This window comes from Pantherophis guttatus, chromosome 3 (assembly GCF_059756535.1).
Source record: "Pantherophis guttatus breed Tessera chromosome 3, ASM5975653v1, whole genome shotgun sequence".
Classification (NCBI taxonomy): domain Eukaryota; kingdom Metazoa; phylum Chordata; class Lepidosauria; order Squamata; family Colubridae; genus Pantherophis; species Pantherophis guttatus.
This window is the reverse complement of record NC_142065.1, coordinates 199,118,165-199,134,287: the sequence shown is the minus strand read 5'-3', so window position 1 is coordinate 199,134,287 and position 16,123 is coordinate 199,118,165. Positions and strand designations below refer to the sequence as shown.

The 16,123-nt window shown below is 42.9% G+C and overlaps 1 protein-coding gene across 1 annotated transcript in view; it reads left to right on the top strand.

The window, feature by feature from the left end:
* Nucleotides 1-2,420: 2,420 nt before the first annotated feature.
* The window catches only part of SNTB1 (syntrophin beta 1), a 123,408-nt gene continuing 109,705 nt past the window's right edge, over nt 2,421-16,123 (top strand). Inside the window, exon 1 of the mRNA XM_034422239.3 lies at nt 2,421-3,311. Coding sequence (XP_034278130.2) covers nt 2,654-3,311 — 658 coding nt within the window. The 5' untranslated portion in view covers nt 2,421-2,653. The remainder of the gene's footprint in view (nt 3,312-16,123) is intronic.

The following is a 16,123-nucleotide window of genomic DNA, read 5'->3' as shown; positions in this document are numbered from 1 at the left end:
GGGCCAGCCAGAGGTAGTATTTACTGGTTCTCTGAACTACTCAAAATTTCCGCTACCAGTTCTCCAGAACTGGTCAGAACCTGCTGAATGCCACCTCTGATGTCAAGAAATGCTCTAACCCAGGACAACTCAAGAGCTTAGCAAGGTTGACTTTTTTTTCCAGTTCCAGACTACAAGTAGTCCTCGACTTACAACCGTTGTGGAGGCCAAAATTTATCTTGCTAAGCAAGGCACTAAATGGTTATGTGACTTGTGCTCCAATTTATCTTTTTGCCAGTTGTTAAACTAATCTGGTTGTTAAGTGAATCATGCAGTCGTTAAATGAATCTGGCTTCCCTCACTCACTTTGCTTGTCAGAAGCCAGCTAGGAAGGTTACAAATGGTGATCAAATGACCCCGGGGACAGGGCAACTGTCATAAGTACATGCCAGTTGCCAAGTGTTCTGACCCAGCCTTAGCAGAAGCAAGAAACAGACTCCTTGTCACGCAAAAACCTTCTTTATTTACCTCTTGTGAATTAATTGCATTCACCCACTGAAAAGTCCAGGCAAGAGTCCTTCAAGGAGTTAACTGCAGTAACAGACCTTATCAGTTCCTTGCGATAATTGCAAAGCCATGAGCTCCCAGCGGAAGGGCTGCAAATTAAGTTCTGGCAATCAGTCTTTGTGGCACGAAACACATTGAGCAAAATCTTCAGAAATACGAACTGTTGTCTCCTACGACAACTACTCCCCTTTCCTTCTATTTATTCCCCAGTCACGGAGGGGCCATTCAGCGTCCATGTGTACTTTGCTTCCCAAGTTGACTCCTTGTCCTCTGTTGCTCACCTCTTCTAACTGCTTTGTGCATACGTGCATCTGGAACAGGCCCCAGCTGTTCTTCCTCCTCACACATATCAGCCTCCAAAGGCAGCTGCCTCTCCAGTGGCTGGGAAATGTCGGACGACCCTGGCTCTATCTCTGTGTTTGACACAGAGCATCCATCAGAGCCTTCCCCAGACATCGGCCCAAGTTGCTTCCCAACCTCCTCATCGTCCGAGTCTGCCGCTGGCAGCTGGCTGGCCACACCACCATGCGCCCGAAATTGATCATGTGATCATGGAGATGCTGCAATGGTCTTAAGTGTGAAAACTGGTCAGTCACTATTTTCAGTGCTGTCATAACTTTTGAATAGTCACTAAATGAGTGGTTTTACATCGAGGACTATGTGTACTACAACTCTTTTCGAGCAGCTCTTCTAACTGTTGCAACAGCAGCCAAGAGGTACAGCTAGCAACTGGCGCACTCTTGCTTTTCACTCACATTAACTGAACGGGAAGAAGTGTTTCTTTAATAGGATTCTTTAATCTCCTATTAAAATCTAAATCTAAAACCTGACAAAACTATAGTTGAAACCTAGGAACTGTGGGATTTTTGACGCTCCTGCCAATCTACTGACACAGTTTTAAAATAGGTTATTTAACATGAAAAACTAATACGCTTAGATTGCCGTGATCTAGTTTAGGAAAAGACTGGAGGGGAAAAAAAAATAACTGGATGATCTTCGTGCAGGGAAACGAGAAAGCAAAATAAAACAAAAGCAACCTGCAATTTATTTCCAAGGATAAGATTGTAGGAAAAGTTTATTATTCCCACCCTTCCTCCAGGGAGTCGAGAGTCATTTTGAAGGAAGGCTGGCTCTGGGATTCTTGTCCAAACCTCTGGAGTTACGGGAACGCTGATCTTGTACACAGGTAGTCCTCAACTTGCAACCACAGTTGAGCCCAAAATTTATGTTACTAAGTGAGACACATGTTGAGTTTTGCCCCGTTTTTACAACCTTTCTCGCCACAGTTAAGTGAATCATCATTGCAATTATTAAGTTAGTAACAGCTGTTAAGCGAGTCTGGTTTACCCATAGATTTTCCTTGTCAGAAAGTCGCAAAAGATAATCCCGGGACACCACAACCCTCATAAATATGAGTCAATTGCCAAGAGTCTGAATTTTGATTCCCTTGCCCACGGGGATGCCGCAAAACGGTCGCTAAGTGTGGAAAAAAAAATATTGTCAGTCGCTTTTTTTCTGTGAAGTTGTAACAGTCACTGAACAAATTGTTGTAAATCGAGGACTACCTGTCGCCGCACTCCAGGTTTCGGAGAAACGGCCCCAAGGTGATCCGAGATTACTTTTAGACGGAATTCAGGACACCCAACAGCCGGGGAGCCCAAGCAGCCCCCCTTTTTTTCCCTCCCTCCTTAGCGTCGGGGACGCTTTTGTAAGCGTTCTGAGGGAAACGCCGCCACCTAGGTGGGTCCTCGGGGCAACGTCCGGACCTCACTAACCCCCCCACAGACAACTCCGGTTCGACAGGGGGAGCGTCCCGAAGGCAGAAAGCCTCGCCCTTCCGCCCCTCCCCTCCTTCCCCGCCCCTGCCCTCCCCTAACCCACCCCGCTGGCTTAACCCGGGTCCCTCCCCTCGGCCAAGTCTCCGCCGACCTCTCGGAGTGGCGACGCGGCTCCGGGCGCTCTCTTTCACCCACTTCTTTCCCCCCCCACTTTCCCGGGGCGTGGTGTGTGTGTGTCTGTGTGTAGCCGCGCGCGGGTGTGTGTATTTGTGTGTGTGTGTGTGTGCCCGTGCGCTCAATCACATGGTGTTTTAAGAAATGCTCCAAAGATGGCGGTAGCGGCGGCCGGAGGCGGCGGCAGCGGCGTCGGCCGGTTGCAGCGGAGCGGCGCGCTGGAAGTTTTGGTGCGCGACCGGTGGCACCGGGTGCTGGTGACCCTGAGCGGCGAAGCGCTGGTGCTGAGCGGCGAGGAAAGCGGAGGCGCCGCGGCTTACAACGGCATCGGGGCAGCCTCGGCGGGCAATGGAACTTTCTGCGGCAGAGGAGCCGGCGGTGGGGCGTCGAGGGCGGCGACAGCCTCTTCTTGTCCCCTGCCCGGCGCTGGCTCGCCCGAATCGCCGTCGGGGAGCAGCTACAACAGCAGCGGCAACAACAACGGCGGGAGCCCCAAGGCGGCGGCGGCGGGAGTTCGGACGGCGCTGACCGACTTGCCCGAACAAGTGCCCGACGCCGTCTCCAACCAGAAGCGGTGCGTCAAGGTGTTGAAGCAAGAGATGGGCGGTTTGGGCATCAGCATCAAAGGGGGCAAAGAGAACAAGATGCCCATCCTCATCAGCAAGATCTTTAAAGGCTTGGCGGCCGACCAGACCCAAGCGCTCTACGTCGGCGATGCCATCCTGACCGTCAACGGCGCGGATTTGCGCGATGCCACCCACGACGAAGCCGTGCAGGCGCTCAAGAGGGCGGGCAAGGAGGTCGTGCTGGAAGGTAAAAAAGCTTGCGCGTCCGGCGCGGTGGGAATCCCTAAACAACCCCCCCCACCCCCGTTTTTCTTTTTTTTGCCTCTCTCTCTTTTTTTTTTTTTGCAAGCGCTCTGCACATGCCCGGAGGCAATCCTGATTAGCTTTGCAAGAGGCGTGTGTTAAAACGTGAGAATGCTTTTTACTCTGAACCTTGGGGGGCGGGGGGGGGGAGAAAAACCCAGAGATGTGGGAAAGCCGCGCGTGTGCCGCCTTGCACGCCCGTTCGCCAGCAGTGATCTGGGAATCTTGGCATTCCAAGGTTATGACGCCACGTGTTGCTGGACGCTCGCTGGTCCTGCGCTTCCAAACACGTGCGCGCCGCGCGGGGGGTTCCTCGTGGGAAACCGAGGCTTGTTCCAGAATGCGGGGCCGATCTAGTGGGGGGGGGGCGTGAGGTGTGTGCGTGTATGAGTGGGGGGGGTGTCTTCCTCCGCTTGTGTTATCAGTTTAGTAGCCCCAAGTGGCTTCCCTGCTCTCAACCCGGTTCTGGGGTTCCAAAAATAAAATAATAAAATAATAATAATGCATTCAATGTTACAATAGTTTGCTTTTAATATGGGATCAATATGGAACGCACAATCAATATGGATGGAAACTTTATCCAGGAGAGAGATCCAACCTGGAACCAAGGAGAACTTCCCTTGACCAGTAAGATACAATTAATCAATGAAACAAGCTTGCCTCCAGAAGTTGTGGATGCTCCCAACGCTGGAGGTTTTTTTATAAAGAGATTGGATAACCATTTGTATGAAATGGTATAGGCCTCCTGCTTCGGGAGGGGTTGGACTAGAAGACCTCCAAGGGTCCCTTCCAACTGTTATTCTGTTAAAATCTAAAGAAGCCGCGCATCTCATTGAAACGCAAAGCGGGCTCTCCCTCTCCTCCAATAAAGACTTGGAATGAGCTTTCCTCCTACAAACCTGCGGCGTCTGCAACCTTTCACACAATCCCGGCACACCTGCATTTGCCCAAGCGCATGGACTTTTTAAGTTAGTTTTCACCTTAATATTTTCTGCAGCGAGGCTAGCTAGGGATGTCTTTTGGAGTCCTGCCCGTGGGAGAATCCGCTAACCAGTCCGAGCATGTTAGGTGATTATTAGCCTTTCTGGGTAGTTAGTTACTTTGGGTTAATGGGGTAGAGAAGCTGCTTTCAAGCTATGAGTAACAAGCCCAAAACCAGCCGTGGTGAAAAAGTGAAACGCTGCCTTCTTAAACCCCCCCCCCTCCAAACCTTTTACTAGCAGTTGCTCATTACGGAGTTACTTTTAAGTTCCCTTCTTTGCAATGGTTGGGGAGAGTTGCAGTGTACTGTAGTTATTTCAATCTGGATAAAAACGTTAAGTAGAGGCAGCGGTAAAATGTTCAAGCCTGAGATATGAGCTGCCCTGGATCCATGGGCTAGCAAATCTAACATAGCATCTTGTGCAAACAAGGTTTAGTAAAATATGGTTCGTTACTGATGGGAAAGCGGAGTCCATATGTGTCAGGATATGAATCTGTCACAGCTGAAAAAGGCAAACAGCTGGGCTAATAGCTTTTCATATGGTGTTCCTTTGGCAGGCTTAAGGGCCTCTAGCAGGCTTTTTTTTTTTTTTTTGCAAGCCGATCTGGAAAAACAGGATCAGAGGCTTTCTGGTGATAAAAAAGATAGTTTTCCTTTTTCTTAAAAAAAAAAAAATCACCTTGAAGATAGGAAATAATCAGGGGGGGGTGTTTTTAAGAAATTCCTTCCCTTTCCATCCTTTTTAGGACAGGTGAGAACTTGTGGGTTCTACAGGGTTAAGTAAAACAGCAGGAGGGATACCATTTCTTCAGCTACTACAATCTTGTCATTTTATCCTCTCTCCCCCCCACCCCCTCCATAGCTGATTAGATGAGGGCTCTCTTAAGAAGATGTGCTGATAAATCTGATGGGCAGACTTTTTAAAATTTAATTCTCTTCCTTTCTGACGGGAGAATTAAGCTGTATGAAAAGGCAAGGTGTTTTCCTGTGATTGTGCTATAGCTTTTCTATGCTTGCTGTGGCTGAATGCGTGGGAGTCAATACTTGTGCTGGTTTATTTGATAGTGATATCCTAGCCACTTGCTTTTCTGAGCAAGTTAGACTTTTTGTACTGTTCATGGTGTTGTAGAAGAGAGAATTCAAACGGTCGTAGTGCCATGGCATGAAATACCGTTTCAAGCATTATCAAATTTAGGGGAGGCAAGTGCAAATATTTAATCTATAACATGGGCTGGATGAGCCCTTGGGAAGAGAGAGACTGCAAAAAGACTCCCAGTGTGAGCTAGTGATTAAGCTGTTAGATTAGCATAGAGAAAATTTGGGTTCCAAACTACCCACAGTCACCAAATTGTGGTTGGATTTGGGCTAGTTATAAGAGCCTTCGTGGTGCAGCGGACTAAAGTGCTGTTAAGTGCTAGCGCTTAGCTGCCAGCTGCCTGCAATTAGTGCAAGTTCGAATCTCACCAGGCTCAAGGTTGACTCAGCCTTCCATCCATTCGAGGTAGGTAAATTGAGGACCCGGATTGTGGGGGCAATAAGCCAACTTTGTATAGAATAACACTGCTTAGGGCGCTCCCCCCCCAAAGCCCTAATAAGCAGGTATATACAAAAAAGTATGCAGGCTATTGCTATAATGCATTGTAAGCCACCCTGAGTATGGAGAAGGGCGGCATATAAATTGGACAAATAAATAAATAAATAGTTACTATTTCTCAGGACAGTCTATTTCACAGAATTATTTTGGGGAAAAATAGAAGGAACTGCTAACAACCTTGAGTTCCTGAACATAAATAAAACGGATATAAATCCAACAAATAAATTTAAGTGGGTAAGGCCAAATCATACATGAGATTTGATGAGGGTTTTCCTTCTTCTCTGGAGTATATCTGTTTTAGTTCTTATGTGACAATTTCTACCTGTTTCCCAACTCGGAATTTAAGTCAAAAAGTCATTTGAAAAGCCACTTCTGGCATAATAGTCTTGCAGATCTTTAAAATACACAAAACTCATTGTCATCTTCCAAGTAAGAACCTGTAAAATTATCCTTCCAGTGTAATATTATGGATCTGCCCTTAAAAGCACACTCAAATACATTTAGGGGGATAATCCCACATGTGTAAGAGTGCTGAAGTGAAATCTCTTAAAAGGGGAAGGCATTCAGCCCATAGATTCTGAGATTCTGAATTGATAATGGGAAAAAAATGAAAGCTTAATTAACCCAAGGAAGCACCTATAATACCTCAGAGTCAAAGAGATTAGATTATGCAATTCTGATTTAAAAAGTTGGATGGAGGTGAGTGACATGATTGCCAAAGAAAACAATCGTGCTATTTAAACTGCAGAAGTCTATGCATTAGACAAAGGTTAGTGCTGGAACAACGACTAAGGCCTAGTTCTGAGGAAATTGTGGCTTTGTCTGTCACCCACAGCTTGGTGCCTTCTGGGTGTGCTGTCTTTTAAATTCCATAATTCCCAGCCAGAATGCATTGCATAAGATAGTTGAAAAAAAAAGAAAGATCTAAGCTATCACAAAAGATGGGTGTGTACTGAGGTTGTTGGTGGAAATAATCATAAGGTTAGTTTTTCCCCTAGATTTGAGGACTGTAAACCACATTTTAAAAAAGATTTTGAATTTTTTGGGGGGATGGAGACAATTACTTGAAAATCTGCTGTTCTTACTGTCTGTCAAGGCAAATTAAAAGTGCAGGCCTTTAGAAAATTGGAAATAGTAAAACTAAACATCCATGCTATGTTCGTAGAGGACAAAAATGCCCTCAATTATCACTTGTTTGCACACCCAAGTTCATTGTAACCTTTAGATCTTGACCTCCAAGTTGTTGGCATAAGTGAAGAAAGCTAACAATACGCCACAATTTTTAATCACTTCTTTTTGTAAAGGATTTGTTCAAATACATGCCACTGCTTATCTTTCATACTTTCAAAACTTAAAAGCAAGTATGTTACTGGAGCAGAAAAATGTTCCCAAAAGTTACAAGGACACAATTTTTTTTTCTTTGCATGACTATTATTACTGAATAGGTTTCGTTGTATTGCTTCTCTTAAGAAGCGATGTAGAACATAGAGTCAAATGTCAACAGTACAAAAATATCAAACATATAATTTAAAAAACGTAACAAAGAAGTGTTGACAGGGTCTTAATCCATTATGAGTCCAAATTATATAACACATACCAACATAGTCCTTATGCTAGTTATTGACTAAAATAAAGTTTGACTGGTGGCAGTGTTCCTGTAGGGAGAACCTTCTTGAACCAACTTGAGTTTGAAAAATGAGTTTGCAAACTTTTAACCTTCCCTGATTTCTTTTGGACTGGGTGACTTAAAAGGAGACAAATAGTGACTACAAGTAATCCTTGACTGATGACCACAATTGAGGCCAAAATTTCTGTTGCTAAGCAAGACAATTGTTAAGTGAATTTTGCCCCATATTTTGAGCTTTCTTGCCAGTGGTTAGGTGAATCACGTTAAGTTAGCCACATAGTTGTTAAATAATCTTGGAAATGACATTGTACTATGTTGGTGTCACTTCATCATAGAAATAAATTGCTGTCCCTATTGTTGTTTCTATTTAAACAGACGTTTGATATGCAGAAATCTGCAGACAAACGTAACAAGCCAGAGAAGAACCTGTTCGCCTATAGATCTGGTAGGAGACACAGAGCACACGGAGAGTAAGAAGCTGACAATCCCAATTGCCACTTAACACATAAAAAGAGCTGAGGAGCCAACCTTCCTAACTGCAGTGCATTTATTTGACAACAATTGCTCATATGAAAAATTCATGTGAATGGGAAGGTTGTACCTAAACGTGACTTTTCCACCTGCAAAATAATTAAGATGATTGACATAAACGATATTAGAGTGTAAAATTGGACAGACCCAAGTTAAGTTCCTCAATCTGACACCCTGATTCCTTTGATTTCTGTCTTCATTAGTAATTGAGACAGACAATTAGGAAGTTCAACAAGAATGTGTTTATTGATCTAATAGAGGTAAAGTTTACAATGAAAGGGATAGCCTTGTATTTGCAAATGGGATTTGATCCTCTCTTTTCTTATTCTTTCATTCATAACTGAGATGTGGAATAGTATCTTGGATTGGCACAAAATCACAAATCAAACATACAAGGTCAATTTTAATGGAAGCATGCAATACATTTTCAGGTCGTTGTTTTCTTCCTGAATTCTGATTCCTCTGCTTTTTGAAGGCCAAGTAATGAGCAGTTATAAAATATAGATGTTTGAAGTTTCAGCTTTATTTCAAGATTTAGGCCTTCTACAAGCTAGCACCTTTTACCTGTGTTGGACAGTGAAAACTATTCCAGTTATAATAGTCCACTGTCCAGTGAATCTTGAGGACAAAAGAGGGGGTCAACCTATTTTCCAAAGCTCCAGAAGGCAAAGGCAAGAAACAATGGATGGAAACTTAATCAAGCAAGCAGAGATGGGTAACCTAGAACTATGGAGAAATTTCCTAACAATGAAAACAATTAACCAGTGGAACGGCTTGCCTTCAGAAGTTGTGGGTGCTCCATCACTGAAGGATTTTAAGAAGAGACTGGACAGTCACTTGTCTGGAAAGTTAGAGGGTCTCCTGCTTGTGGCAGGGTGTTGGACTAGAAGACTTCCAAGGTCCTTTCCAATTCTATTATTCTGTTGATGACTTGAAAGGAGATTAGACAAAGCAAGTAATTACATGAGAATCTGGAGAAACTCACTTTCATTCCAATAAAGTCAAGTGGGATTGAAAACTATTTTCTCTAGAGAAATCAGGAAGATTATTACACCATCTCTACGAGACCACATTATATCATTCCAAGCAGCCCTTTTTCATTTTTCAATCTTTGTTTTGTATTTTTGCATGTCACACATTTTTGAATGCTTGCTACACACGAACCAGAGTAAAGGAGTAATTAAAATCAGTTGGTAAGGACAACTGGCTCCGGTATGAAGGTATTTTATCAAGTCAAGAAAAGAAACTTTGCTTTTACTTACTAAATTTATTATTTATACAGTTCTGGGATAAACTAGGATCCAACAATAACCATTTTAGCTGAGGTGTCAGCAGACAAGGGCCATGAATTTTGCATGCTGTGGCAAGGGAAACTAATAAACCATCCTTGTGATATTAATTGGCATCTAGTTGTTGCTTGCAGCAGCTTTCCCAATGTAATATCTCCAAATATATTGGACCACAATTCCCTAGGTTCTCTGCCAGCATAGGCATTTTTTTTTTCTCACAGAGCATTCTGGGATTTATAATGAGTTTGATGATTGGTGGAGCGATGTCAAGAAAGGATTGCTTTTGGTACTTTTCCTCTGAACATCTGCTCCATGCCTAGGGTGATCACAAAGAGGGCTAGTCTTTCAAAGACCAAGAACTTAGCCTTGAAGAGAGTGGGAGAAACTGGCCTTGGTGGTTAGTTGATGATTGATTCAAGCAAGTGCTATTTTCTTAAAGGGATTTTCTCACAGCTGTAGTAGGTACTAGCCAGTCTAGGCAAGTCATAACTTTGAGCATTTTAGGAGCAGTGTTGTTTCTTTTACCACGGGGTTGTCAAACTCTGTTTCATTGAGGGGCGCATCAGGGTTGTGATTAACCTCATGTGTGTGTGTGAGAGAGAGAGAGAGTGACCAGTTTGACACCGCTTATGTCAGGGGCACCTGTGGTGGCCTGAGCAGGGCTGGGGGATTTCTGCAACGGCCTCCTGCAGCACTCTGCCAGCGAAGAGGGCTCTGTTTTCGCTGGCAGAGGCACCCACGGGCCAGTGCTTTGCTGTTTCTAGGGTGGCCCCACAGGCCAGATCCAGCCCGCAGGCCTTGGTTTTGACATCCCTGTTTTACGAGGTAAGATTAGCTTGAGAGAAGACACCTTCCTCTTATCCTATTCTCCTGGAATTTAGCATAAGGATTTAGCTTTGATACCACTACCACCAAAATAAAATGGGAGAGAGGTCATAGAACAGCATTGCTTAAACACGGGGATGTGATGATTAAAAGAAAAGGCTTTGGGTAGCTTATCTGGGGTATTGCCACCATAACCAGAGGTGGGTTGCTACCAGTTCTCCCTGGTTCGGGCGAACTGGTGGCGGCGGGAGGCTCCGCCCACCCACCGGGGTGCTTCTGCGCATGCGCACCCACGAGCAAACCAGTAGCAACGGGATTTGCAACCCACTACTGACCATAACCTCTAATGGTCCATAATCAGGAAGTCAAATATCATTTTGGAAAACCTGTTGTAAACCTTCAAGGTTTATCCCAAAGGTGTTTTTTCAAGAGGCAACTGGACTTTCTGGTTTCTGAAGAAGCTTCTTGGAGGAGAAGCAAAACATCTTCAAAGAAAAACCAGAAAGTCCAGTTGCTTCTTGAAAAAGCACCTTTGGGACAACCATGACCTGGATCATTGAGAATCTCCATAGACAGTTCAAGATTTAATTCAAGATTTCAAGATTTAATTCAAGATTTCAAGAAGCTTGCCTTCAAAAATTGCAGGTTCTCCATCACCAGAGGCTATTAAGAAGAGGTTGGATGGTCACTTTTCTATATATATCTTGCTTGAGCAGGAGATTGGACTATAAGATCTCCGAGGTCTCTTCTAATCTATTATTCTGTTAAGATTCAACATAGCCATCCTCATTTATGTAACATTTTGCCAGCTCCTCTATTCTTCCTTCTGTCCTATTTTTTTTCTGTTCAATCTATTTTTTTACCTGTGTAATTGCCAAGAGTTGTTTTGGTTGAGGTATTATAGAAAAAACATTTAATAAATAAATAAAACAGATCCTATGGGTTTGTTCCTCTGCTTGTTGTTTACTTGAACTCATTTGCATATATTCTGGATAGGAAGGCAGGCTATAAATCAAAAAGGTAAAATAACTGTTAAGAATCACAGCGGTTTGCGAGGAAAAAACTCTGCAAGGCTAAGAACGAATAAAGCAACCGATTACAGTAAAATTTCAGGACCCTGTAAATTCACTTAGCTTTAATCCCCACTGAAAACTAGTGGATTTTTAAAATTTAAGGTCATTAAATTGCTTTCAGTAAAAGGCTCTATGCGATATGGGACAGCTTGGCTCACAGCCCTAAATGCTCGAGGTTTGCTATCCATTCACTCTCATTTAAAAAAGAAAAGTTAAAAAAAAATAACATGAAGACATTTGAGAGTATTTTGTGGCTGCTCTCCCAAAACAGCCTTTTGGGGGGTTGCAGAATAGTCACAGAATAGCTTTTATGTGAGACTATGCTGGTCAATTCTGAACTACCCATCCTTCATAAGTACAGTGGGGAAAGATTAAGTCAGCAAGTATCTAAAGGAAGGTCCTTGCTGATTAACATTTTTGTACTGCTTTAAAGATTTCTTTTTTAAAAGGAGCTTACCTAGGTCACCCTAAAGCCTTCCTCAGGTAGAAGTGTAGGATATAAATATTTTAATAAGGCAATTGGGTAGGAAGAAATTAAATCATTGATTCTCTGCAAGCAGTTTCCATACAGGCATGAAAACATAATGTTAAATATAAATAAATATGGCATGGGTCCACGGTATCTGAGGAGCCCTATGACCCCAGTGGGTCTAATCCCCACCCCACTTATGCTAGCGGAAAGGGCATGGTACGGATATTGTCTGCTAAGGATTTCTGGTGGGCAGGATCAAGGGGAAGAGCCTTTTCTGCTGTGGCCCCAAGGTGAGAACTGCCGCCCTCCCCCTTTCGGCCTTCTGGAAGGGTATTAAAACTTGGCTTTGTTGGGTGGTGATTGATAAGAAAGAAGATCTCATCCCTCTGCCATCTGTCTCTTAGTCCTTGTTTTTTTGTATACAGGTAATCCTTGACTAGGGGATGCGGTGGCTCAGTGGCTAAGATGCTGAGCTTGTCTATCGAAAGGTCGGCAATTAAGCGGTTCGAATCCCTAGTGCCGTGTAACCGGGTGAGCTCCCGTTACTTGTCCCAGCTTCTGCCAACCTAGCAGTTCGAAAGCACGTAAAAAATGCAAGTAGAAAAATAGGGACCACCTTTGGTGGGAAGGTAACAGCATTCCGTGTGCCTTTGGCATTTAGTCATGCCGGCCACATGATCACGGAGATTTCTTCGGACAGCGCTGGCTCCTCGGCTTTGAAACGGAGATGAGCATCGCCCCCTAGAGTCAGGAACAACTAGCACATATGTGTGAGGGGAACCTTTACCTTTACCTTTAATCCTCGATTTATGACTACAATTGAGCCAAATATTTCCATTGCTAAGCAAGACAGTTGTTTTGCTCCATTTTGCGAGCTTTCTTGCCACTGTGATTAAGTGAATTACCGAAGTTGTTAACCTAGTTAACTTAGTAACGCGGTTGTCAAGTGAATCTGGCTTCCCCATTGACTTTGCTTGTCAGAAGATCACAAAAGGCGATCCACCTGACCCTGCAACCGTCATAAATACATGCCAGTTACCACACGTTTGAATTTTGATCATGTGACCGTGGGGATGCTGCAATGGTCATAATTGTGAAAAACGGTCACAAATCACTTTTTCGGTGGCATTGTAACTTCAAACGGTCACTAAATGAATGATTGCAAATCAAGAACAACCTTAAAATTTTGATTGCATAGTTTTAATATTGAAATTATTTTTCTATTTGTCTTTTTATAATCTGTGAGTTCCCCAGTCGTCTTATAGGGGAGATGGGTAGCATAAACATTTAATCAATCAATCAATCAGGCGCTCTGGAGTAATTTTTACCTCATATTTTTGGGGCCCAGAATCTTTGATGTCGAATTGGTTGAAAGTGCCCAGGGCTGTTATTCCCAAAAAGTAAAATCTGAAGTTTTCCAATTAACACATTTTACTAATGCTGCCTTTCACTTCACAAGGTGTTACGAGACTCCTGATTGTGAAGTATCACAAACCAACACAGCTCTCTTCCTATGATAAGGCAGAGGAATAACCTGTTTTTGTGTCTCTGCAGCTGCCGCTGCAGAATTGCCATCCTTAACGTGTGCCTCAAGAAAAATCCCGTACTGTCATCTGTAAGCTATGCAATTTAATATTCGGATTCAGAGTGAATTAAAATATCCCAGCATTGCAAAAATTATCCTCCTTTCCCTACCCCATATAAATAAATTTCCCCTTTTATATGCCTGCATTAATCATTTTCTTATAACAGCTGAAGGGGGCAGATGGGAAAATGAAGTGGCGAACAAGCCATGCTTTGGCTTAAGGCTTTTTGTCTAAATCATAGTTTAGAGTTGTGGTGCCTGGTGTCCCCCATACTGGCCATGTCTTCTCTTGAAATTGCAATTGCAACCAAAGCACCTAGGATTGAGTGGACCGTGGACCAGGGCTCTTCTGAATTTTTAGCTTTTCTTTTTAAAAAATCATATCAACTAAGTAAACAGAGAAAAAATGAACAGGTAGTTTTTTTGCTCAATTTGCTAGGAGAACCTCATTTTGGTTTTATAATTTGGGACTAGTAAGAGTTAATTTAGAAGGCTTAATTTAGAAGTGCAAGATTATAAATGCTTGTTTTTTTTAAAAAAAATGCTATAAAGACAAATATTGTTAACAATCATGTTTCATTTTTCAGGTTATTGATCATTGATGGCTAATTGTCCTACATTCATTCATTTGGTGCTTTGAGGTTCCTACACACTCAGGTTTTTTTTAATTCAAATGTAACAGGGACTACTCAGGCACCTTAGTTTTTTTAAAAAAAAATTCTTCTCATTTCAACTCAATTAATAAATACACAGCAGGCATGTTGCAGCGCAAAACTCCCAGTTCTATCATATTTATTTACAGAAATGCCTGTGGACCACACTTTTTTTTTTTTTTTTTAAATTTGATTTATATGCCGCCCTTCTCCGGAGACTCAGGGCGGCTTACAATGCGCTAAGCAATAGCCTTCATTCTTTTGTATATTTATACAAAGTCAGCTTATTGCCCCCACAAACTGGGTCCTCATTTCACCTACCTTAGAAAGGATGGAAGGCTGAGTCAACCTTGAGCCTTGGCAAGATTCGAACCTGCAGTAATTGCAGGCAGCTGTTCTTAATAACAGGGTGCTTTAGACCCTTGGAACTTTTCAAAGCTTAACCTTTGAAAAATTGTACAGGTAGGCTTCAATATTCATTTAGTGATTGTTCAAAGTTACAACGACACTGAAAAAAGTGACTTATGCCAATTTTTACATTTAGGACCATTGCAGCATCCTGATGGTTAAGTCATCAAAATTCAGATGTTTGGCAACTGGTTCATATTTATGACAGTTGTGGTGTTCTTTGATCATGTCATTGCCATTTCTAAGCCGGCTTCTGACGAGCCAAGTTAATGGGGATTGACTCCATGATTCATTTAATAACGGAAATGATTTGTTTAACAACTGAAAGATCATAAAATGGGGCAAAATTCACTTAACAACTGTGTTGCTTAGCAATGAAAATTTTAGGCTTAATTGTGGTCATAAATCAAGGATTATTTTTATTTCTTTAGATAATTTATTTAGATTACCTGTAAAGGTGAGTTTGAAGCTGTAAATTAGAAGGTGGTAAGGAACCACTAACCAGTTTCACTTTCTGATTGATTTTTTTTTTTTTTGGCCAGCCATTTTGTGAAGAAATAAGACTTTCCCTTCTGGAGTAGCCATTTTCTGACTGTCGTGGTATGGTTTAAAAAATACTTAACCTAGTTTGGAAGGAAACCTCATTGTATGAATGGTTTTCACTTTCCTTGGATGGCCCAAAAATCTCTGCAGGGTACAAATTTTGAATGAGCCAAGTTGGAAGACAGGAGAGTTTTCTTCTTAGGAAAATGAGCTTTGCAAAATAGGAAATTCCTTCCCAGCATTTTTTTTTTTTTTTTGAGATTTGCTGGATATCGGGGAGAGGGAGTGATAACTCTGCTAAAGCTGTTTTGTAATGCTCTTATGTGACTGAAGGAAAAACAATGTTTTTCTTATAGAATGGACAAAGAAAGAGGGGGAGGGGTATCAAACTCTACACTGGGAGCATTCTTCCTCCCGTTCCAGTAGGTGGGAAATTTGGTATCCGTGCAGTTATATCATTCTTTTCCCTAAAACGGGTCTCCCGCAGTGGTGCATATTAAAAAATGTTCCAGAGAGTTAAAACTTGGTGGATGAATCCAGCGGAAAGATTTCCCTGATTAGAAGAGAAAATAATTGACAGGACCAAGTGAGCCCACCAACCACTGTGCCAGTACATTACTTGTTTTCATGATACCTTTTCCTTGTTCAGTGAAAAAAGCAATGACTGTGTACTATGCCTGCAGTGCAGTGAGATTAGCTGTACAAGATCTGATGCAGACTGCTGTTAGACCTCTGACCTTGGTGAAAGATCTGAGAACAGTCCGCTTGGTCTCGGGGAGAGGTTGTGATATTTTGAGAACTTACTAGCTCTGGGGGCTGAAGCCACCGAGACTCTTGTGCGACTTTAAAAATCGGGAGGTTTAAATCTACTTCACGTAATATAACTAAGCATGGGGTCTGTGAGCAGCAGTGTGTCCACCAAACCCTCCGCCACAAAGAAGAGGAGATCGACCTGTTCTCCAAAGCACCCGAAGGCAGGACAAGAAGCAATGGATGGAAACTAATCAAGGACCTAGAATCCTGACAATTAGAACAATTAATCAGTGGAACGACTTGCCTCCAGAAGTTGGGGATGCTCCAACACTGGAGAGATTTAAGGAGAGATTGGACAACCATTTGTCTGGAATGGTATAGGGCAGGGGTGTCAAAACTCAAGGTCCGGGGGCCAGATGCG